The sequence below is a fragment of the Sus scrofa genome, chromosome 14, assembly GCF_000003025.6.
Source record: "Sus scrofa isolate TJ Tabasco breed Duroc chromosome 14, Sscrofa11.1, whole genome shotgun sequence".
Taxonomy (NCBI): Eukaryota; Metazoa; Chordata; class Mammalia; order Artiodactyla; family Suidae; genus Sus; species Sus scrofa.
In genome coordinates, this window is record NC_010456.5 from 73152150 (window position 1) to 73175682 (window position 23533).

Sequence of the window (23533 nt, forward strand, 5' to 3'; positions counted from 1 at the left end):
AAGGCTATGCATTTCTTCCAGTGACAATGCAATTACTCAAAATGTTCTTAGATCTTCTGTTTCAAAGGTGGTTTATAAGAAAAACCCCAAATCAGGTTAATTTATTTATCACACTTTATTTTTTAGCCTCAAAGACAAAAATCAATCAGCTAACCCACATTATTCTCCCAATTTGGCTGTTTTTCTTTTTTCTTTTTTGTGTTTTTTAAAATAAATTTTCAATTTCACTTTTTTGGGTCTTTTTTTCCCTTTGTCTTTTTAGGGCCGCACCTGCAGCAAATGGAGGTTTCCAGGCTAGCAGCTGAACCAGAGCTATAGCCGCTGCCCCACACTACAGCCACAGCCACACCAGATCCAAGCTGAGTCTGTGACCTATACCATCGCTCACCACAACACCGGATCCTTAACCCACTGAATGAGGCCAGGGATTGAACCTTCGTCCTCATGGATACTAGTCAGATGGGTCTCCACTGAGCCACGACGGGAACTCCACTTGGCTGTTTTTGAAAATCAAGCACTCCTCAGAAAGAGTGTAAGTTTGAACTGAAGATACAATATTATCTTTCAAAAATATCTTAAAAAAAAAAACTTAACCAATGGCAGTTCCACTGTAATTAATTTACAGCCTTAAACTGACTACTTGAAATTGGATGATGTATTTAAAAACTGTCATGCTTACTATTTAAAAATGCAATTAAAGAAAAATCCCATTTTGTCATCTCCTTTTGCACACCACAGTCAAATATCAACTTGAAATAGGTTCTCTAATTAAAAGTAAGCTTTAGGAGTTCCTTGGTGGCTCAGTGGGTTAAAGATCCAGTATTGCCACTGCTGTAGCTCTGGTTATTGCTATGGCATGGGTTCGATCTCTGGCCTGGAACTTCTACATGATGTAGGATGGCCAAAAAAATTTTTTTAATAAAACTGAGATTTAAATAGTCAGGAAATTATTTTTGCCAAGAAATATAACTTTACAAAGGGTACACATGAAACCAAATCTGCCATTACTTTTATAAAATGCTTATTTTAAAAAGTTGACTTAAAATTAAAATCACTTAGTTACACATTTGTTAGAATTACTTCTTTGCTATTTTACATTAAAAGAAAAGGACTGATAAACTACAAGGGAATAGGTTAAAGGTTCCCAGACAATAATTACCCTGTTGCTATTTTAGCCAAGCAGAAAGCCACACAGATTTATATTCAAGAGGCTAAAACTTGAATATAAATAAAGTATTTAAGTACTTGGTCAAACTGAGGGAGACTAAAGTATTCCAGTTTCTGCTCTAAGCCTTCTGATGCCTACTTGATATAACATAAAAAACCACAAAGTATGGAGACATTATTTAAATCCGGAACAGAATAAACTGCTCTGTTAAGTCATCACTGGATGGTTTTAGAAAACATAACACATTGTAGGAAACCTCAGGACCAACCTTTGATTAAAGTTCATTCCATTCATTGTAAGTTTTCGAGAGCTGCGTCTAACTAGCACCTTGCCTTGGGTGTTAAAATGAACTATCTGGCCACAAATAAGTCAGAACTTTAAAAGTTTTCACAAGCAATACCCTAAAGGTCCATAAGATGGAGCTGTTACTATATTCATGTCATCTGAGAAGCATGGGGGGGGGGGACCAAGGAAATTGGCTAGTTATTTTAAAAGAAAACATTACCAAATGAATGAATTGTCTCAAGGAAACAAGTAGCAAATAGAGCTAAAATCACTGATTCAAAGTTTAGAAACAATATTGAACATTTCAATGCAATTAAATGATAAACACACAGAGATCATCAAAATTATGTTACTTAACATTATAAACCTACATAACTAACAGGAAAGCAAAAAGAAAGGAAGGGAGGACATTAAAAGAAAGAAAACATCTTTTAGAAAAAGACTCTACCGTAAACAGAAGAACTTTGAAAGCCTGAAGGCTTGGTACTTTTTAAAAATTAGTTGGGGCAAAAAAAGCAAAGAGTATCCTGCAAGGAGCTTCAGAGACAATTCATTCATCTTTGTCAACAAACACATATTGAGCACCACTGTTTTGTGTCGGACACTATTTAGGCACTGAAGACTGTCAACCGAATCAAAGCTCTTTTAACTCTCTAAGAGCTGGATCTCCAAGCCAGGTCATTTCAGCTTATAGGCCTTGGGCTACAACTTGGGGTCCACAAATCTAGGTGAGGGATTTGTCTGTAAAATGAATGTTTAGCATATGTTCAAGTGTCTGTAAATGCCACAGTGATTACCACATATATTTTTTAAAGCAATGGATTTGTAGTAGCTTTTAATCACTATTTTTTCCATCAATTATCATCAAAACAGGTGTTTTTAAAAATATGTTAATATTATAAATGGGGGTGGGTGGAGTATTCTTATTCTTTAGAAGGAACTACTACTAAAGAACAGTTAGTTGATTTCTCCTGGATACCATGGCTACAATTCAGGGAGTTGCCACCAGGTAAACAATGATACTTAGGACTTCCAGGGCAACTGATGTGAGAAATTCAACCAATCACTCCACTGCTACCAGAAAAAAATTTTTTACTCTTCAAACATTATGCATTCTAACTGGAATACCTGTGTACTGTTGGTAGGGGTGTAAAATGGTACAGGCACTAAGGAAAACAAAATGACGGTTCCTCAAAAAATTAAAAATAGAATTACCACATGAATGAGTGATCCCTTTTCTGGGTATATACCCCCTAAAACTGAAAGCAGGATCTTGAAGAGATACTTGCACATCCACATTAGCTAAAATACAGAAGCTGGAGTTCCCATTGTGGCTCAGCAGTTAACAAACCCGACTAGTATCCATGAGGATGTGGGTTCGATCCCTGGCCTTGCTCAGTGGGTTAAAGATCTGGCGTTGCCATGAGCTGCGGTGTAGGCCAGAGGCTACAGCTCTGATTCAACCCCTAGGCTGGGAACCTCCACATGCTGGGAATACGGCACCCAAAAGACAAAAAACAAACAAACAAAAAAAACCCAGAGGCAACCAAAGCGTTCACCAAGGGATGAATGGATAAGCAAAACATGGTCTATACATACAATGGAGTATTATTCAGCCTTAAAAAGGAAATTCTGACACTTGCTACGATCTGGATGAACCTTGAAGACATTATGCTAAGTGAATAATCACAGTCACAAAAAAATAAATTACTATATGATTGAACCTACTGTGGTACCTAGAGTAGTGATATTCAGAGACCAAAAGCAGAATGGTGGTTGCCAGGGGCTGGGGGAGGGAGGAATGGAGAATTATTGTTTAGGGGGTAGGTACGGTGTTTCAGTTTTGCAAGATGAAGAGAGCTCTGGAGATGAAGGGTGGTAAAGGCTGCACAACAATATGAAGGTACTTAATACCTTTGAACTCTATACTTTAAAGTGTACAGTAAAGTTTATGCTTTGTGTATTTTACAATTTAAAATTTGAAAAAATATACATTCTAATATTTCCAATGTTAATGCATTTAAAATACTAAGACGAGATTTTAGGATATTTCATACTACCTAGTTACAAATTCATAGCTTCTTTCTCTATTTCTAACTGGTTTATTTATTTTATTTTCAGTCTTTTTAGGGCTGCACATGTAGCACATGGACGTTCCCAGGCTAGGGGTTGAATCAGAGCTGCAGCTGCCAGTCTAAGCCACAGCCACAGCCACAGCAATGCCGAATCTGAGCCACGTCTGCGACCCACGCCAAAGTTCATGGCAATGCTATATTCTTAACCCACTGAGTGAGGACAGAGATTAAACCCGCATCCTCACTGATACTAGTCAGGTTTGTTACTGCTGAGCCCAACAGGAATTCCTAATTCTAACTGGTTTAAACTGTTACTTAGCTCAATCCTGGATTTATTGTTTTATAATCCCCATTATTAGGACTTCTGTTCTCCATTTCTACTCTGCTTTGTATTCTAAATCTCTGCTCTGGCATCAAGCACTCAGCTCCTTGTTTGCAGTTTCAGAGAAAGGAAGGAAGAGTTAGTATCCCCAGTAAGATGATTTTGTCAAGCCTATAGGGAACAGGGAAAGGCAAACCATAGCTTAACTTTGACAGATTTAGAGGAGATTAGAAACGTGAGTCTAAATCACAGCGTTCCAGTAATCAGAAAGATTTATAATAAAATAGTTTTAGAGATAGAAGCAATATAATCCACATCTGGATCAGGTTTTTAATATCGATTAAAGAGGAATATTACAGTAGTTCAGTGATCATAGGTCTTATCTCCAAACCATTTAGTTTTTACTGCAGATGAAGTCAGCAGTCTGACAAGTCATTTACTAAGGAACAGGCTATGGCTATTCGGTAGGTTATTATTACTGACAGCTTTAATTATATTAAAGATCTTATATTACTGACATATATAAGGAACTGCTCTTCATTTAATTACATCCTATCTCTGAATCTTGGCAGTAAAGTTAAATATGTCTTTACTGGAAGACTTAGGAGCACCTCATAACTTAACAATCTTTCTGCAACGCTGGATCTGAAGCCCAATGAACATGACATACTGTATTGCAAAGGTGCATTACTGGCTTAAATTAGGATTTTCAAGTTGACTCTTCATGTGTTTCTCTAGATAGCTTCAGAAATTACCAAGTAAAGACCAGGCTTAGGAAGAAATACAAAATCCTCCTCCTATTCTGTCATCCTTCCTTTTATTTTTCTGTTTTGCAATAAAACTTGGAGAAAATCCATGACGGTAGAGGGGATTTTCTTCCAAATGTAGAGAATAGATATAAAGCAAGAGGTTAACAAAAAATAAATTTGCCTTTAAAACAAAGAAATAAAAGCTACTAGAGTATTATTGGCATATAAAATTCCTATCAAAAGAGCTCTTGTAGTTAATAAGGAAATGTTCTACTCCTATAAAGTTGCTTTTGTAAAGGTATAGAAGCTTTCATCACTTCTAAGATGCACTTCTTTGGGTTTTTTTTTGGTCTTTTTAGGGCCACGCCAACAGCATATGGAGGCTCCCAGGCTAGGGGTTGAATTGGAGCTGTAGCTGCAGGCCTACATCACAGCTACAACGCCAGATCCGAGCTATGTCTGCAACCTACACCACAGCTCATGGCACCACCAGATCCTTACCCCATTGAGCGAGGCCAGGGATCGAACCTGCATCCTCATGAATCCTAATCAGATTCGTTTCCACTGAGCCATGACGGGAACTCCCTAAGATGCACTTCTATCAAGTATTCACCAGGTAACAATGTCTCTTAGCCCTTGGTTTTAAGTTTTGGCTCCAAAGCTAGTTTTGTGATTACAGGATATACTCTTATTAAAGGGTGCCTCCTGTGCACTGTCAATGGGATTATAAATTGGTGCACCATTCTGGATAATAGCAAGGCAGTTCCTCAAAACACTGAAAAAAAAAAAAAAAAACAAAAACAAAAACAAAAAACTACCATATGATCCAGCAATCCACTTCTGGGGATATATATCCAAAAGAAATTAAATCAGAATCTCAGAAGAAATATCTGCACCACCATGTTCACTATGGCATTGTTCACAATTACCAAGAAATGGAAACAACCTAAGTATCCATCAATGGATGACTGGATAAAGAAGCTGTCATACACACACACACACTGGAATATTATTAAGCTTTTCTAAAAAAGAGAAACCCTGGTGTCCCAATAAGTTAAAGATCTGGCGTTGTCACTGCTGTGGCTCAGGTTGTATTGTATCTGTAGTGCAAGTTTGATCCCTGGCCTTAGAACTTCCACATGCCATGGGTGTGGCCAAAAAAAAAAAAAAAAAAATGAAACCATGCATTTATGACACATGGATAGATATTCTGCTAAGTGAAATAAGTCAAACAGAGAAAGACAAATACTGTATAATCTCGCTTACATGTGAAATCGAAACAAGTTGAACTCATAGAAACAGAAACTAGAATGATGGCTGCCTGGGGTTGGAGGTATAGCAGAAGTGGGGGGATGCTGATCAAATGGTACAAACTTTCATTTATAAGATATGTACGTTCTGGGGACCTAATGTACAGCATGGTTCTATGAAATTTGCTAAGGAGTAGTAGATCTTAAGTGTTTTCACTGGATACAAACCCAAAATAAATGTGAGGTGATGGAGAGGTTAATTAACTCGATTTGGGGGGGGGGAATCATTTCACAACGTATATCAAGAGATCACAATGAACACCTTAAATACAATGACAGTTTGTCAATTATACTTTAACAAAGCTGAAAGATTAAACTTTAGCAAAATTTTAAAGAAAAAAATAAATATGTTCCTGAGTTCTTTCTATAACAAGTGATGACCGTCTACTGGAGAAGCAGACACAAGCAAATATGATGACCAACATTCACACTGTGCACCCTCATTCATTTAGCATTATAATTTCATGATCCCAACCAAAAAAAAAAAAAAAATTTGCTCAATGAACTGTTAAGCACCCAGGGGAGATGGTTAACCTACTAAAATTTAAAAACAGGAGTTCCCGTCGTGGCGCAGTGGTTAACGAATCCGACTAGGAACCATGAGGTTGCGGGTTCGGTCCCTGCCCTTGCTCAGTGGGTTAAACGATCCGGCGTTGCCATGAGCTGTGGTGTAGGTTGCAGACGCGGCTCGGATCCCGCATTGCTGTGGCTCTGGCGTAGGCCGGTGGCTACAGCTCCGATTCAACCCCTAGCCTGGGAACCTCCATATGCCGCGGGAGCGGCCCAAGAAATAGCAACAACAACAACAACAAAAGACAAAAAGACAAAAAATAAAAATAAAAACAGATGTTAAACACCCTTCAGTAATATTCATTTGTTTTCCATTCACACAGATTTTCTACTCACAGCAGTTTTAACAAAACTCTTATATTTAGTAATACATACTGCCATATACATAGACAATAATAAAATTTAATTGACATGTCATTACTAAGAATAAACTCCTACTTTTCCCCTAAGATGAACTTTAGGATGACTAAATTTTGAAAACAGATATTCTAACCATAATCTGTTTACTTATCTTTATAAAATCAAATGTCTGCATTTCCAACTGTCAACCTTTTGCAATTTGCAATGACTATGAATTTTGACCATAGAAGTTCTTTCTAAGATATATGCACATTTATCCCTGATTGCAATTTCAGAAGGATACGATCTCAGAACCTCAGAAACTCATCAATGAGTATTCCAGGGCTTCATGGCACCAAGATCCCTGGACTAGAAGACTTTATAGCCTTTCCAAATGAAGAAAATTCTTATTTCCTTCTAATTCTAAGCCCCCCCCCCAAAAAGCCTTTTTTCCTGCGTAAATATCAAAGATATATTTATTGTAGAAAATTTGGGAAATACCAAAAAGCTGCTTATGAGTTCTAGTTTTGTTTTGTTTTGTCTTTTTAGGGCCACATCCACAGCATATTATGGAAGTCCCAGGCTAGGGGTTGAATCAGAGCTGAGCCGCTGGCCCACACCATAGCCACAGCCACATGGGATCCAAGCCACGTCTGCGACCTACACCACAGCTCATGGCAACACCAGATCCTTACTTAACCCACTGAGTGAGGCCAGGAATTGAACCTGCATCCTCATGAATGCTAGTCAGATTCATTTCTGCTGAGCCATGATGGGAACTCCGAGTTGTAGTTGTTAATCCTAGACAGTTAAAGAACATAGCTGAGAGCTTGGAATGATGGCTAAAGGAGATAGTCCACATAAGGGCTTTAGCATAGCGCTCAATGTAACCTACAACATGCACTAAGACCAACAGTGCCCTGAGGTAAAGCACCATGCTCAATATGGCAAAGTCAGTTAGCGATAAAACCAGGACTAAAACCAAGATTTCTTTCTTTCTTTCTTTTTTCTTTTGTCTTTTTGCCATTTTCTTGGGCCGCTCCCGCGGCATATGGAGGTTCCCAGGCTAGGGGTCGAATCGGAGCTGTAACCACCAGCCTACGCCAGAGCCACAGCAACACAGGATCTGAGCCGCATCTGCGACCTACACCACAGCTCACGGCAACGCCGGATCCTTAACCCACTGAGCAAGGCCAGGGATCGAACCTGCAACCTCATGGTTCCTAGTCAGATTCATTAACCACTGAGCCACGACGGGAACTTCCCTAAAACCAAGATTTCTTAACCCCTGGTTCAGTAATAAAATAGAACTCTGAAAGGCTTCAGACATAACTGGTCATTGTGGTCAACATCATTATCCAATTTTTAATTTTTTTGGTTATTGGGTATTGAGACTTTACAAGCCAGGCATTCACTGTGACTGCACAATAAGTGCATATTTAATCATCACTACTTTTTTTTTTTTTAAGTCAAATCTATCAAAAATTTTTTTGTCAGGAGTTCCTGTCGTGGCTCAGCGGTTAACAAACCTGACTAGTACCCATGAGGACACAGGCCTGATCCCTGGCCTCGCTCTGCGGGTTGAGAATCCGGCATTGCCAAGAGCTGTGGTGTAGATCACAGACATGGCTGGGACCCTGAGTTGCTGTGGCTGTGTTATAGGCCGGCAGCTGCAGCTCTGATTTGACCCCTAGTCTGGGAACCTCCATATGCCGTGGGTGCGGCCCTAAAAAGACAAAAAAAAAAATTTACCTGGGAATTCCTGTTGTGGCTCGGTGGGTTAAGAACACGACTAGTATCCTTGAGGACTCAGGTTCAATCCCTGGCCTTGCTGCAGCTGTGGTGTAAACCAGCAGCTGCAGCTCCAATTTGACTCCTAGCCTGGGAACTTCCATATGCTGTGGATACAGCCCTAAAAAGACCCCAAAATTTTTTTGTGTTTTTAAAATTTTTATTCATTTTTTGAGTGAAAGATTTTATATATATCTTATATATAAAGATTTTATATAATATATCTCGAGTGGATATATATATATATATCCTTGCCTTCCTTTCACCCAGTGGATTTGGAAATAACCCAAGCAGGATATCTGAGTCACAAGGATTTCCAGAACTGGTTGGATTGGTAATGGCACATATACCAAATCAAATGTTATCTATACTGAAAAGTCCTGATATAGAGTATATTACAAGCCTTTTGGTATTTTTTCCTTATAGAGCCGACTGAGTTATGTCAAAGGCACATTGCCTCATAATGACTAACTATATATCAAGGATAAAGTCTATGGCCACCCACACAAAAATGTATTCACATAAACCTAATCACATTGAAATTTTTTTCAAAAACCAATGGAATTTTTTCTGTAGCCAACCAAATCAGATCTTTTATTTAGGCTACAATCCAAAATAAATTACTAAGTACCACACCCTTATTTGTGTTCTGTTTAGACTAAGCTTCCTTAAAAACAGAACAAAAACAAAAGCACTCTTTCCTGCCTTCTCAAGCAGGAGTCTGAAGTGCTGAAGTTCACTGAGGTGTGGACTACTGGTGAAATCCAGAGTCACTGCAAGAGCTGTGGCTTTTGAGCCAGCCTTGGGTGGTACAAAGGCAGAATCTTCAATTGAGTAATCCCAGATATAGATATAACCAATCCCATGTAAGACTTCAGAGTTGCAGAGTAACCCAAGTGAAGGTGTTATAAACGACACCAAAACATAGTTTCAGTTTCCTATTTGGGGGTAATCTGCAACAGCAACAAGATAAGGCACCATCACCGGTATGATCCTTGTGGTCCTTGACTAGAATATTGCCCAATAACTTGTAGCTTTGGGCTGTTTATGTCCTCCCAAAATTCATGTGTTGAAATCCTAATCCTCAAAGGTGATGGCATGGTAGGTGGGACCTTTGGGAAATGCTTAAGGTGGAACCCTCATGAATGGGATTAGTGCCTTAAAAAAGAGGCTCCAGAGAAAGCCCTAGCCCTGCCAGAGAGGGACGCAGCTAGAAGCCTGCAACCAGAAAGCCCTCACCCAACCATGATGGCACCCCGATCTTGGACTTCCAGCCTCCAGAATGGCAAGCAATAAATTTCTGCTGTTTAGGAGTTCCCATTGTGGCTCATCAGGTTAAGAACCCTACTAGTATCCATGAGGATGTGGTTTCAATCCCTGGCCTCACTCAGTGGGTTAAGGATCTAGCATTGCTGCAAGCTTCGGTATATACTGCAGACGAGGCTCGGGTTTGACGTTGCTGTGGCCGTGGCAAAGGCCAGCAGATGCAGCTCTGATTCGACCCCTAGCCTGAGAACTTCCATATGCTGCAGGTGTGGCCCCAAAAAGGAATAAAAAATTTTTTTAATAAATTTCTGCTGTTTATAAATTACCCAGTCTATGGTAGGTTTGTTACAGACCAAACAGGCTAAGACACTTATGAACATAAAAATCTCGGTTATGTTAAGAAAATGTTTTCCTTCTTTAGCACATCTGTATATGCCAAAGTACCATCAATAAACTTAAGGTCATCATTTTATACCTCTTCACTACTTAAAATGGTACGAGATGTTACTACAAAGTACTTTGATATACATACTAATTATACAACAGATAATTCAAGCCGGCCAAATGATGCCAACGCAAGAGGAAGGAAGTATTCAGTAGTTCATATCAACTCCCAGGAAATCAGATGTAACAAAGTAAAAGTTTCTGAATAAATACAGCTTAGAGAATCCCACAGGAGAACACATGCCAATTAGAGGTCCCTCCCGTAACTATGGCATGTAATTGGCTTCAGACTGTTTGCTCCACTGCCTCGAGTTAGAGCCCAGCTCAGGCAGGCTTCTCAGAAGCAACATGCAGGTTAGATTTTCTGCTATAGACCAAGTGTCAGTATAGAACTGTAGTAATCTTCCCAGAAGTACAACTATTTTATCTGTTTCTGATATTCAAACACAGGAAAATGCACTATCTTAGCATATACACAGATAAGATTTTATCTTTATTATTCCAGACATGCATTGGAATATGATACTCATGTATTATGTATTGACAGCTAGCTAAGGGAGATCAGTAACCTAAGTAGATTTTACGACTCAAAAAGATTTGCACTCCAAGTTCCAGTCATAGCTCAGCAGGAACAAATCCCACTAGGAACCATGAAGCTGCAGGTTCAATCCCTGGCCTCGCTCAGTGGGTTAAGAATCCGGCGTTGCCATGAGCTGTGGTGCAGGTCACAGATGCTGCTCAGATCTGGTGTGGCTGTGGCATAGGCTGGCAGCTACAGCTCTGATTAGACCCCTAGCCCGGGAACCTCCATATGCCACAGATGCAGCCCCAAGAAAGAAAAAAAAAAAAAAAAAAAAAAGATTTGCACTCACTGTGGATCAAGCTTTCTGGTTGAACAAAAAAACATTTTTAAGGTATAAAAAAGAATCTGACATACACCCTTGTGTCAATTCTTAAATACAGCACAAACTCTTTCTGTTGAGAAGGAGGCTAAAATAATCAATGGCTTTAAAAAAAAAATAACTACTTAAATGTGTACAAACAATGCATGCTCTTTATAAAAAGATTAGGAAATACAAAAAGGCAAAAATGAAAATAAAAACAAAAAGAGCCATTAGCACTCCTACCTTCCAGGGATCACAAAGACTTTGGAACACATTACTGGATTTTTTTTTCCTAGGAAAGTACAGATCTTATCCTGTGTGACTTGTGCTAAAGTTAGATTTCTTTAGCTCACTCATGTGTATAGAAATAAGTATCTCTTTAGTCCGTGGCCTTACCTTTTGTTAACTCTATTTGCAGATCTTAGTTCTACCAGTCCATTTAAATTACTGAAATTTAATGTATTCACTTAATAATCTGGTCAGTTTTTACTGTTTAATTAATACTCCACAGCCCAAATTTTGTGCTGGCTACCTGGTTAATTTTAAAACCACTTATGAAGTACTAAGATTTTAGTTCCAAATATACACATAGAAAAGACCTGTAAATTTTTTTTTTTTCTAACCAAGGCAGCTTTAAAACATTTGCTTCTGTTCCTCTATTCCTCCTCCAAATTAGAACAAAATAATCTTTTGATCAAATAATCTGGATTTAAGACTGTATCCTTTCATCCATGCAACTTTAACCCACAGCATAAGCTGGTATTTTAAGCACTTGTTAAGACATATGAGAAAATCCAGGAGTTTCCTGGTAGCCTAGCGGTTAAGGATCTGGCGTTGTCACTGCAGCACCTCTGGTCACAGCAGTGGCTTGGGTTTGATCCCTGGCCCGGGAACTTCTGCATGCTAACAGCAGGGCCAAAACCCCCCCCAAAATCCATATGTTGAACTAGAAAAGAGACTACAATCAGAAAAGATCATCTTACCTTATCTGCATAAATTGGAATATCATGAAATGGAGATATATATTGTCCTTTTTCATTTTCTGTAAAATGTATTAGAAAAAATTATTACTCTTTTTGATTAATTATATTCCTGGATCCATGAAGTACACATTTTTAAAGACTTCTTTTTTTTTTTTTTTAAGAGAATGCTTAGGTTTACAATAAAATTGGGAAAACGGTATGGAGATTTCCCACATACCCAATTCTCCTGTTCATTATCAACACCACTCATCAGATTTTATTCTCACCCCAGAAAAACTGATTGTATACTTCACTTTCCTGGTTGCTCCAAGATCAGGTTAGGTTTTCATCCTACATGTTCCTTAGGGTTCTGATAGGTACTGAGCTCAACGGTGAGGGTGGGGAACGCCTTACAAATCTTCGTATCCCACAGCCTGTTTTACAAAAGGCAATGGAATTGTTTGGATTGATTTTACATCAGTTAACAGTTTACAGAGGTAATGAAATACCTGGCCTCAAGGGAGAAAGGAGGGGACCAACTTGCCCAGTTATAAAGCATGTTGCTTTAAGTGATGTTCCAAGAAGACAGAGACATCTTTGATTATGATTTTTTTTTTTTTTTTTTTTTTTTTTTTTTGCTTTTGCTTTTTAGGGCCACACTCGCAGCATATGGAGGTTTCTGGGCTAGGGGTCGAATCAGAGCTGTAACTGCTGGCCACAGCCACAGCCATAGCAATGCAGGACCTGAGCCTCGTCTGCGACCTACACCACAGTTCATGACAACGCCAGAGCCTTAACCCACTGAGCGAGGCCAGGGATCGAACCTGTGTCCTCATGGATGCTAGTCAGATTCATTAACTGCTGAGCCACAACAGGAACTCCCAATTATGATTTTCTTAAGGATAATCTAGTTGTAACAACACTTGAAGAAATAATTTCTGTAATCTAGAAATCTAACTACCATATACAAAAAGTAATTGTAACACTTCCTTACTATTCTTGAGGACAGTCCACATTACATTCCTTCAAGATTAAAAATCAGGAGTTTCCATCGTGGCTCAGTGGAAACAAATCTGACTAGGAACCATGAGGATGCAGGTTCGATCCCTGGCCTCGATCAGTGGGTTAAGGATCCAGTGTTGTGAGCTGTGGTGCAGGTAACCGATTCGGCTCGGATCCCATGTTGCTGTGGCTGTGGCGTAGGCTGGTGGCTACAGCTCCAATTCGACCCCTAGCCTGGGAACCTCCATATGCCGTGAGTGCAGCCCTCAAAAGACCAAAAAATAAATAAATAAATAAATAAAAATCAAAGTGGAGTAACAAAAATGGAGCACTGACCACCGGCAATGGAATATTGGTCCCTTTAGTCAATAATGACTTGAGGTCCAATCCACTATCAGTTTTATAGACAATGGCAAATGTGACATTAGGAAGGCAAAAATCTTCTCCTATTAAGAAAAGATGCTAGGAAGTCTATTTTTAATTTTCTTCTATTTTTTTAATTAAAATTATATAGTACTGACTACCAATACATAATTTAAGAAAAAACTGTGTTCTGCAAATAAAGCTTGAAGACGATTATCCTAATCATTCCCCACCTTCAAACTAGAGAATCATCTCTCGAAATCTCTCCTAGAGAGAATTCTGGAATCAACACTAACTCCAGAAAAATAGTTCTGTGAATTATTTGTCAAAAGTTTCTGCACTGCCCTTATTGCTTAATTTCAAAATCAATTAAGATGGGGGGGTGTCCCACCCTTGCTCGGATTTTCCCGTAGCAGTCTAAACTTAAAACTAGTTGTGTAACTTTTTTTTTTTTTTTTTGGTCTTTTTGTCTTTTTTGTTGTTGTTGTTATTGTTGCTATTTCTTGGGCCGCTCCCGCGGCATATGGAGGTTCCCAGGTTAGGGGTCTAATCGGAGCTGTAGCCACCGGCCTACGCCAGAGCCACAGCAACATGGGATCCGAGCCGCGTCTGCAACCTACACCACAGCTCATGGCAACGCCGGATCGTTAACCCACTGAGCAAGGGCAGGGACCGAACCCGCGACCTCATGGTTCCTAGTCGGATTCGTTAACCACTGCGCCACGACGGGAACTCCAAGTTGTGTAACTTTTAGAGTTCACTTTCCTTTTCCTCTCACATCAAGCTATTTTTTGCTAGGAGCTTTGTTCTTTCAGTATTTTCTACCATTCGCCCCCTATACCCCTCTCTTCACTACCCTTCATACAACACACGACCTTACAGAATCCGCGGCACCTGCCCATTTCCTTCCGAACAAAATTGTAAAGTTAAAAGCGAAAGGCCTTTGGTGACACATTTTCAAACGCCCCCCCCCCCTTATCTCTAGTAATTTTTTTTTTCCCCCGGAGGGGGAGCAGGGGGGACTCGGTAAGAGGATAAAGATAAACTCTCGGCAGCTTTCCTCCATCTACAAGGCTAAAGGTGATGTCAAGGGAAGCTGAGCGCTGCCAGCCTGCAGCCTCCTCGCTCTTGGTGCAGACGTGGGGGAGATACCCCTTGGACGCGATTCCCTGCACAGGGACCAAAAATTGGCACTTTCTTACTCATGCTTCCCAGATTGACGTCATCTGCTTGACCGGAGGGGAACAGCTTTCTGTTTCATAAGGCTTTTTCCCAGCATCAGTGCTACAGGAAAACATACGGCCGGGAGGCAGGAGCGCTACTGGGACCCCAGAGGGATGGGTCCAGTCCTCCACTGACTGCTCCTGATCGGGGCCTCGATTTCCCTGTCTGTAGGACGAGGGGCTGGACTTGGTGCCCACAATCTGAGCCACTGTGGAGGAATTAAGATCTTAGGGAGTCACCACCATCACCTCCCCCTCCCTGTTCCTCCAAAATGAATAATCCTCTTACAGGGATTAGTTTATTCCCAGGCACCTTTTCTAGGGTGACTCAGTGGTTTCCTTTTCCCCTAAGACACTGCCCGAGCTGAACACCTGCAAAATTAGCCTGGCCCGGGTTCAGGTCCAACCGAACGTGTTCAAGAGCAACGAAGACCTACGCCCTCCTGCTCGCAAGCGGGACGTGTGAAATGAGAGGACGAGGCAGCCCAGGCCCCGGGGACCAGTCCAAGGAGCCCGGCGCGGGCCGCAGCCGCTGGGGCGGTGGGGGGAGACGAGGCCAGGGAATGAATGGGCGGGCAGGCAGGGAGGGGCCGCGGGCCTCGGACACTCACTGAGGAAGACTCGGTACTCGAGGGTGAAAGGCGCGGAGCGCTCCTCGCTGCTGAAGCTGCTCATAGTGCCGGAGACTGGACGCCGCCGCCGCCGCTCAGAGTCACAAACCCGCACGCGGCGCTCACTGACAAGGAGAAGGCTCCGCGCCTGCGCACTGCGGTGACTGGACCTGCTTGGGGGCGGGGAGCCGCCTTTAACTTGCTGGGCGCGGGCGAGCCCACCCCGCGCGCAGGCGCACTCCGCGGTGCCCGCGAGTCCTTGCGCCCCAGCCCCGCCCCCTCAGGCCGCGCCTCCGCGGACTGCTCAGGAGCCCCAGGCTTGGCCACGTGGCTGCGTTCTGTCCCAGCTGGCGGGCTTTGGGCTCTGAAGGGAGAGAGTAAGAAGGTCTCAACTTGGACCAGCTGAGGCTTGACCGCTGACGTCTCGCCCTCTACACACAATGGGAACACACCTTTGACTCACATACCCTCTTACCTCAAAAGACGCTGAGGAGTTGTTTCATGGTTCAGCACGTTAAGAATCCGGTGTTGTCACTGCTGTGGCTTTGTTTACAGCATTGCGCAGGCTTGATCCCTGACCCAGGAACTTCCAAACGCCGCGGACATGGGGTTGGGGAGGGGGAGATAGACGTTTAGGAATCAGCTGCTTCACTTTGCAATCCCCGCTAAGGCTGCTTAAAGGTGAGCAGTTTTCTGATCTGTTTGAGAAAAGTTGAGTTGCATTACTGATACCCTTTGGCTACCAACTAGGTTACATCTCCACTGCTTTCCAGCATATGACAGCGAGCAAATTGATATTAAGCTCTCTGACTCAGTTTCTCGTCTGGGAAATAGAGATAATAATAGTAATGATTTCAAGGGTTGCTGGGTTATTCCCACCCTCCACAAGGAAGATTCAGTCTGCCGCCCCCACCCCACCCCAAGTCCCCTAGGCCTTGAGATGGCAGCATTGGGAAAGCCCACACGTGAGCTCATGGTCCCTTGAGGACATTTCTCTCAGGTGCAAGCTCCTTGGAGCTTGTTTTTATACTACTGTTTCATGTTGTTAGGCCAGACCCCAAAAGCTAAAGCAAGTTCGAGGTTATGGGCAGATGTTTGCTTCACTCACTTCCCCAGTTCTATGTGTGTGTATATATATGTGTGTGTGTGTGTTTCAAAATCCTCGTTAGACAGTGATTATTCACTAATTTGATTGCAAAATTATTTCAAAGAATGTCTAGTTTAACTTAAAAGTTTTGATGGGCTGGGCTTTTTTTTTTGGCCCGGGGAGGGGGGGCATGCAGGTGGCATGAGGAAGTTCCCAGGCCAGAGATCAAACTCACACCACAGCAGTGCTGGCCTGCTACTGCAGTGACAATGCTGGATCCTTAACCCACTACACAAGAGAACTCCTAAACTTTAAAAAAAAGAAGAAGAAGAAGTGTCGGAGTATCGGAGTTCCCGTCATGGCACAGTGGTTAATGAATCCGACTGGAACCATGAGGTTGTGGGTTTGATCCCTGGCCTTGCTCAGTGGGTTAAGGATCCAGCGTTGCCGTGAGCTGTGGTGTAGGTTGCAGACGCCGCTCGGATCCCGCATTGCTATGTCTGGAGTAGGCTGGTGGCTACAGCTCCAATTCAATCCTTAGCCTGGGAACCTCCAATGCCGCAGGAAGTGGCCCTAGAAAAGGCAAAAAGACAAAAAAAAAAAAAAAAAAAGTATCTACTATATAAAATGAGAAGTGCCTTGTATTAAATGAAAACCTAGTAGGATAATTTTCTAGTTAGATTGAGCCTCTCTTGTCTCCATCCAGACTCCCACCAATCTTCAGAAGGCCAACCTTTTGAACACAACACCACACCACTTTACTGAAATTAGAACACAAGGGAAGGAAAAAAAATAGCAGAGGGGTATTTGCATTACTGAAAGCTGAAAGAATCTCTGCAGAGTGACCACTAGGCTCATGTTCAGAGAGTTTCTTAAAGGGATGCTCATTTGATTGAACTGCACTATCAGTTTTCTACCTTTGAGCAGATGGAGCTAGTTTTCTTGGAAAACCCCAGAATTTCATCTGTGACTGACGTGTGAGCAAAGAGATATGATGCAATAGTGTGCCACAGGCACTTTCTCTTTTCCTTCTTGCCAGCTCAGAGGAAGAAAATAAAGTCTCGCTGACCTCTGGACTTGCACACTAGCTCTTGTTTTATTGAATGTGTTCAGAGAGCCAGTTGGTACCAACTCCAATAAAAAGCCAAGCCTTACCTTTGCTGGCATATGAGTCCATGCTTTGTAACTTTCTTTGGCAGGCAAGGGTGGTGAGCCCCACAGGTCCTTTCGGACCTTGTTCTCATGTCTCCCTGGGACCTAGCACAGTACCTGGTCTAGAGTAGATGTTTAATGAATCTTTGCTGGACCAATTGACAGAGGAATTGATGAAAAGAAGGGCGAAAATACCTTCTTAAGTTTGGTAAAGCGTGAACCCACCTGTTCTCAAACATTGTCTTTCTTGCCCTGTAACCAAATCCAATAGCACTTTTCAGTCTATATCCTGTCCTTTTTGCTGTGGTTGACCCTCCAGTTTCCCGATGCTGTCTCTCCCTTGGCTTCTGACTGCATTTTCTTCTGATATCCCTCCTACTTCTTTGGCCACTCCTTTCTCATTCTCCCCTTTAGCCTTCTCTTCATCGCTTCATCTTGATCATCACTGTCTTCTCTTCTGTTCTCTCTCTCTACAGATGCCCTCTTTCTAAGTTATATAATGTATATATTTGGTGTCGGCTACCACCTATCGGTCCTATAACAAGAAGGCTTTCAAATTTATAACTGTGTTTTATTTAACACTTATTGGGATGATTGTATGTGCTAGGAGGTAAGGATGTAGTGCTTCGAAAGACATGGTCTTGGCCCTATTATAGTCTGAAGGGAAGACAGACTTCAACAAATATTGACAGTAAGTTTGGATAAGTAGAGTGATAGAGGAAGTACAAGGCATTGCATTATGGGAACAGAGAACCTCTTAGGAAGTGACCCTTAACCTGTGTCCTAAAAGATGAGAGGGGTTTAATAAAGCGAAAGGGACAAGGTAAAAGCCAGATAGACATTATTAGGAGATGAAACCAGAGTTCCCGTCGTGGCTCAGCAGAAACAAAACCGACTAGGAACCATGAGGTTGTGGGTTTGATCCTTGGCCTTGCTCAGTGGGCTAAGGATCCCTCATTGTCGTGAGCTGTGGTGTAGGTCACAGACTCGGCTCGGATCTGTATTGCTGTGGCTCTGGCACAGGCCAGTGGCTACAGCTCCAATTAGACTCCTAGCATGGGAACCTCCATATGACAAGGGTCCTAAAAAGCAAAAAAAAAAAAAAAAGATGAAACCAGAGAAGTGATCAGGATTAGAGGCTGCAGAGCCTTGGAAGTAAGAGCCTTGGAAATATGGGGTTTGAACTTTTTCCGAAAGAGCAATGCAAAACTAGAAGGGATTTTAGCAGGAAAGTGACATGATCAGAATTACTTGTAAAAATGGCTCTGTTAGCAGCTTGGAGCCTGGGTTGAAGTTTAGCAAGACCAGAGGCAGAGAGAACAATGAGAAGGCTGCTGCTGCAGTGGCCCAGGTAAAAAGATGATGGTAGTACCCTGGACTTGGATGGCAAAAGAGATGAATGATTACAGAGCTAAGTTCAAGGTAGAATCAATGAAAGTGATCATTGGTTGGACAGAGTGAAAGATAAGGAAAATAGATTTGAGGATGATTTCTAGGTTTCTGGGTACAACAACTGGTTTAATGGTGTCATTTACTGAGATAGTTTGGTTGGGATGGAGGGTAAGAAAGTGTTTGGAGTATTATAGCAAACACAGCTAGTTGCCTGCCCAATAGCCATATCACCTTCTCCTTTCTAAAAGAATCCCAAATTTGGAGTTCCTATTGTGGCTTAGCAGGTTTAGAACCCTACATGGTGTCCCTGAGGATGAAGGTTCGATCCCTGGCCTCGCACGGTGAGGTAAGGATCCAGTGTTTTCGCAAGCTGCTGAGTAGATTGCAGATGTGCCTCAGATCCAGTGTTGCTGTGGCTGTGGCATAGGCTGGCAGCTGTAGCTCCAATTTGACCCCTAGCCCGGGACCTTCTATATGCCACAGGTATGGCCGTAAAAAGAAAAAAAAAATTGAAATAAAATTTAAACAGAATCCTAAATTTGTTTAAGAATCTACTCCTCTGTGCAGCAGTTTTCATTGTGGCTTAGCGGCAACAAATGGGATTAGTATCCATGAGGATTCAATCCCGGGCCTTGCTCAGTGGGTTAAGGATCCAACATTGCCTTGAGCTTTGATGTGGTTCTCAGTCGTGGCTCGGATCCCTCGTTGCTGTATCTGTGGCATAAGCTGGCAGCTGCAGCTCTGATTCAAACCCTAGCCTGGGCACTTCCATATGATGCACCTGAGGCCCTTAAAAAAAAAAAAAAAAAGTATACGTGTATACCTCTCTTAAAAAGACACAAAGTTTGAGACATCTATGATCATTGGTTGCTCCAAAATTCGTAGAGGTTGATATAACAGAGGGACATTGGTGCAGGGACTTGGTCAGTAAGTAATAGGAGAACTGAGAAGCCGAATGCAGATTAGCAGCAATAGGAAGCCACTACTGTCACTAGGCTAGAGGGACAGGCTAGGAAAAGAGGCAGAGTCACCCAGAAGGAGGCACTCAGGGGCTATGGTCAGAAGCTGGAAGCACAGTGGGCCTGCGCATCTGGAGACATGCTGGTGGAGATGCTGCCTGTGGCAAAAAGGAAAGGAGAGACCTACTCTTTCCCTTCCTCACCCTCCAAAACCCAAAGCAGTGTCTCCCATTGGCTGGGCCCACATGGAAGCCAATTATATTAGTCAATTTTGCCTAGTTTATGCTGTTGTAACAAACAAATAAAAAACCACAGTTGCTTACATGAATGAACATTTATTTCCTGTTCCAGTTCCATGGTGGTGTTATGCGTCAGCTGTGGTTCTGGCCCATATGTCTTCCCATTTTCAGACTGAGGTGGCGGTAACATCCCCAGTTGGTCTCGTTGCAGAGGGAAGAAGAAATGGCCAAACCACGCAATGGCTCTTAAGCTTTGGATCAGAAACAGTATATGCCACATCTACTCAAATTCAATTAGTTAAAGCAAGTCCTATGACCTTGCCTGATGCCCAGGGATCGTGGAAATATACTTCTCCTTTAGCTGCCACTGCACGTGGGTAACCATGTAGAGGAACAGGTGATTCTCTTACATAAATGTTAGCAATAATACTCTCTTATCACAGTCGACCTTCTTGATAGTAAATATTCATTTATCCCTTTTTTGCAGGAAAAATGTATTCATTCTCCTTCCAGAAAAGAGTGACACCCAAAAGTCTCAACTCATCATGACTTCAGGGTCAAAGTATTGTATCTCATGATAATTTCTGCGTTTTGTTCAGATAGGACTCCTCTTGAAACAGAGACTAATGAACTTAAAAACAAACAAATGTTTTCCACTGCTGCCCACATCTATACTAATATGAAGTAATTGAACAAGGCCGGGATGAACACTTTCATTCATCAAAAGAAAGAATGGAAGGCATACAACCATCGCTGGTTCTTGGAATTTGGAAATCCTGCTGAACATTCCAGTTCAGCTCCTTGTGAGTAGCCCCTGTTATTGTTCTTCATAACTCTTGACTTTCTTTCTTTCTTTCTTTCTTTCTTTCTTTCTTTCTTTCTTTCTTTCTTAAATCCTTCTTGACCACATCTGGAAAAAATACACTCCTTGGGAGCTGAGCAGCTTTGTCAGCTTCCTTCCTGCCCATAGAATTTTGGGAGTTGTTCTCCAGCATCTTTTAACCCCAGTTGGTGTATCTTGGCTGTATATCTTTCTTTAAAATTTATATATTTGGAGTTCCCGTCGTGGCTCAGTGGTTTATGAACCTGACTAGTATCTATGAGGACATAGGTTCGATCCCTGGCCTCACTCAGTGAATTAAAGATCCAACGTTGCCGTGAGCTGTGGTGTAGGTCTCAGACGCAGCTTGAATCCCATGTTGCTGTGGCTGTGGTGTAGGCCGGCAGCTACAGCTCCGACTGGACCCTTATCCTGGGAACCTCCATATGACACGGGTGCAGCCCTTAAAAAGACAAACAAACCAACCAACAAACACTTAGATATATTTTACCTGTCTGATCTAGTCAGCTCCGTGTGCCAGTTACCACATCTATAATTCTTTCCAAAACATCTCTCTCTCTAGGCATAATTGCGAAAGGCAGCTTGAATTTAGCAAGCTTCCATTAGAGAAGCTCTTCGTTTGTTTTCCCTGAGCCATTTTATCCACCAAACCCACTGTTCACACCCTTAATCTGGTCTCTATCCTAAGACTGAGTTTTAACTTGAGACTTCAGCAGTCTTGTTACTCCATGTATTTCTCAATTTGTATCCTTTATTGTCTCTCTCTGCCCTGCCAAGCCCGGAACTTCTAGATTCTCCCTTTTCCTATTCATCCCTGCTAACACAACAGCCAGTTTTTTCTAAGCTCGCTATTTCCTCTCCTGAGTCCTCTAGCTCAGTGCCTCCCTTGCCCAGCCAGCCTACCTGGAAGCTCCTCCAGGCTCCTCCTGATTAACCTCTAAAGCTGCCACTGATGGTTGCTTGCCCAGCACCAGTTCATGCACCTTTCCTCCCTCCCAACAGCACTCCGTTGTTCAGACATGCACCCACTTAACCCTGTGTGGCCGTCTGCTTCAGGAAATGCGGTGGGATCCTGACCCCGGGGGGATGTCTGATTAGTCTGTTAATCACAGTGGTTGCCATTCCCCTTGACTAGTTTGGTCGTGGGTATGCGGCACAGTTCTGGCCAAGGTGATGTAAACGGAGGCGTGATAAAGCCTTCTGGGAAAGTCTCTCTTGCTTCTATGAGAGAATCGCTGGAGGAGGACATCTCTTCTTCCTTTAGATAGCGTCGTGGAATTTGCCAACCACAGCTGGAGGAGAGGTAGCCTCCTCCAGGTTGAAGGTAATACTGATACATTTCCATGAAGATGCCAAGTAGAAAAAACCTTGGGTCTTTTTTCTCTCTCTATTTTTTGGCTACGCCCACAGTATATGGAAGTTCCCAGACTAGGTATTGAACCTGCACCACAGCAGCAACCCGAGCTGTTGCGGTGACAACACCAGATCCTGAACCTGCTGCCCCAGAAGGGAACCCCAATCTTGGGTCTTGATGATGTCCCTGAGCTGCTGATTTAACAAACCTGGGGCCTTTCCTGCCTCACCTCTTCTTATGAAGAGATAATGAATGGACTGTGTTAATAATTAACAAATTATGTGAGATAATATATTAGTTATGGTGTTGTGTTTAAACCAGTTTGGTTCAGATTATTCTGTTTCTTGCAGCTGAAAAACATTTTTTTTTTTTTAATCTTTTTAGGGCCACAGGAATTCGTTCAGGAATGGATCCCTGACCCAAGCTGAACCAATGAAAGTTTCCTACCTCCTTGTGAGAAGTTATTTTGCTTTCTTGGGAGAAAGTCTCTCCCCTGCGCCGCCCCCCCCCCCCGCCTCCCCCCCCCACCGCCACCTCTCAATGTGAGCATGAAAGTATATAGCTCTGATTGTTGATAGCCACATTCTGAACCATGAAGGAAGCCAGCCTGAGGATGAAGTTCACACTGTAAATGGCAGGGCAGAAGAATAGGGACAGCCTGGGTCCTTGATAACATTGTTGAGCTTCTGGATCAGCCAGCCCTGGGCACTTACTATTATATGTACCAATATATCCTTTTAGTTTAACATGGTTTCAACCATATTGCTGTTACTGGCAATTAAAGCATCCTATTTTTTTCTTTTCTCTCTAGGGCCACACCCGTGGCATATGGAAGTTCCCAGACTAGGGATCAAATCGGAGCTACAGCTGCCAGCCTGTGGCAGAGCCACAGCAATGCCAGATCCAAGCCATGTCTATGGCCTACACCACAGCTCACAGCAACACTGGATCCCCAACCCACTGAACGAGGCCAGGGATCGAACCGACATCCTCACAGATACTAGTTGGGTTCGTTTCTACTTAGCCCCGATGGGAACTCCTCTAATTCAGTGTTTTGTTTTTGGTTTGGGGTTTTTTTGTTGTTGTTGTTGTTGTTTTGTCTTTTTGGGGCCACCTCTGTGGTATATGGAGGTTCCCAGGCTAGG

At 42.3% G+C, this 23533-nt stretch overlaps 1 protein-coding gene and 1 long non-coding RNA gene across 2 annotated transcripts in view; one reads left to right on the forward strand and one right to left on the reverse strand.

The window, feature by feature from the left end:
• The window catches only part of PPA1 (pyrophosphatase (inorganic) 1), a 35321-nt gene extending 19782 nt beyond the window's left edge, over window positions 1-15539 (reverse strand). Inside the window, exons 1-2 of the mRNA XM_001925080.6 lie at window positions 15365-15539; window positions 12187-12245 (exon numbers count right to left, since the gene is read on the reverse strand). Coding sequence (XP_001925115.3) covers window positions 12187-12245; window positions 15365-15428 — 123 coding nt within the window. The 5' untranslated portion in view covers window positions 15429-15539. The remainder of the gene's footprint in view (window positions 1-12186; window positions 12246-15364) is intronic.
• LOC102163044 lies at window positions 15851-22890 on the forward strand. Its single transcript, XR_002338432.1, has 3 exons — window positions 15851-16045; window positions 20793-20996; window positions 22773-22890. It is a non-coding gene; the product is annotated as an uncharacterized LOC102163044 (long non-coding RNA).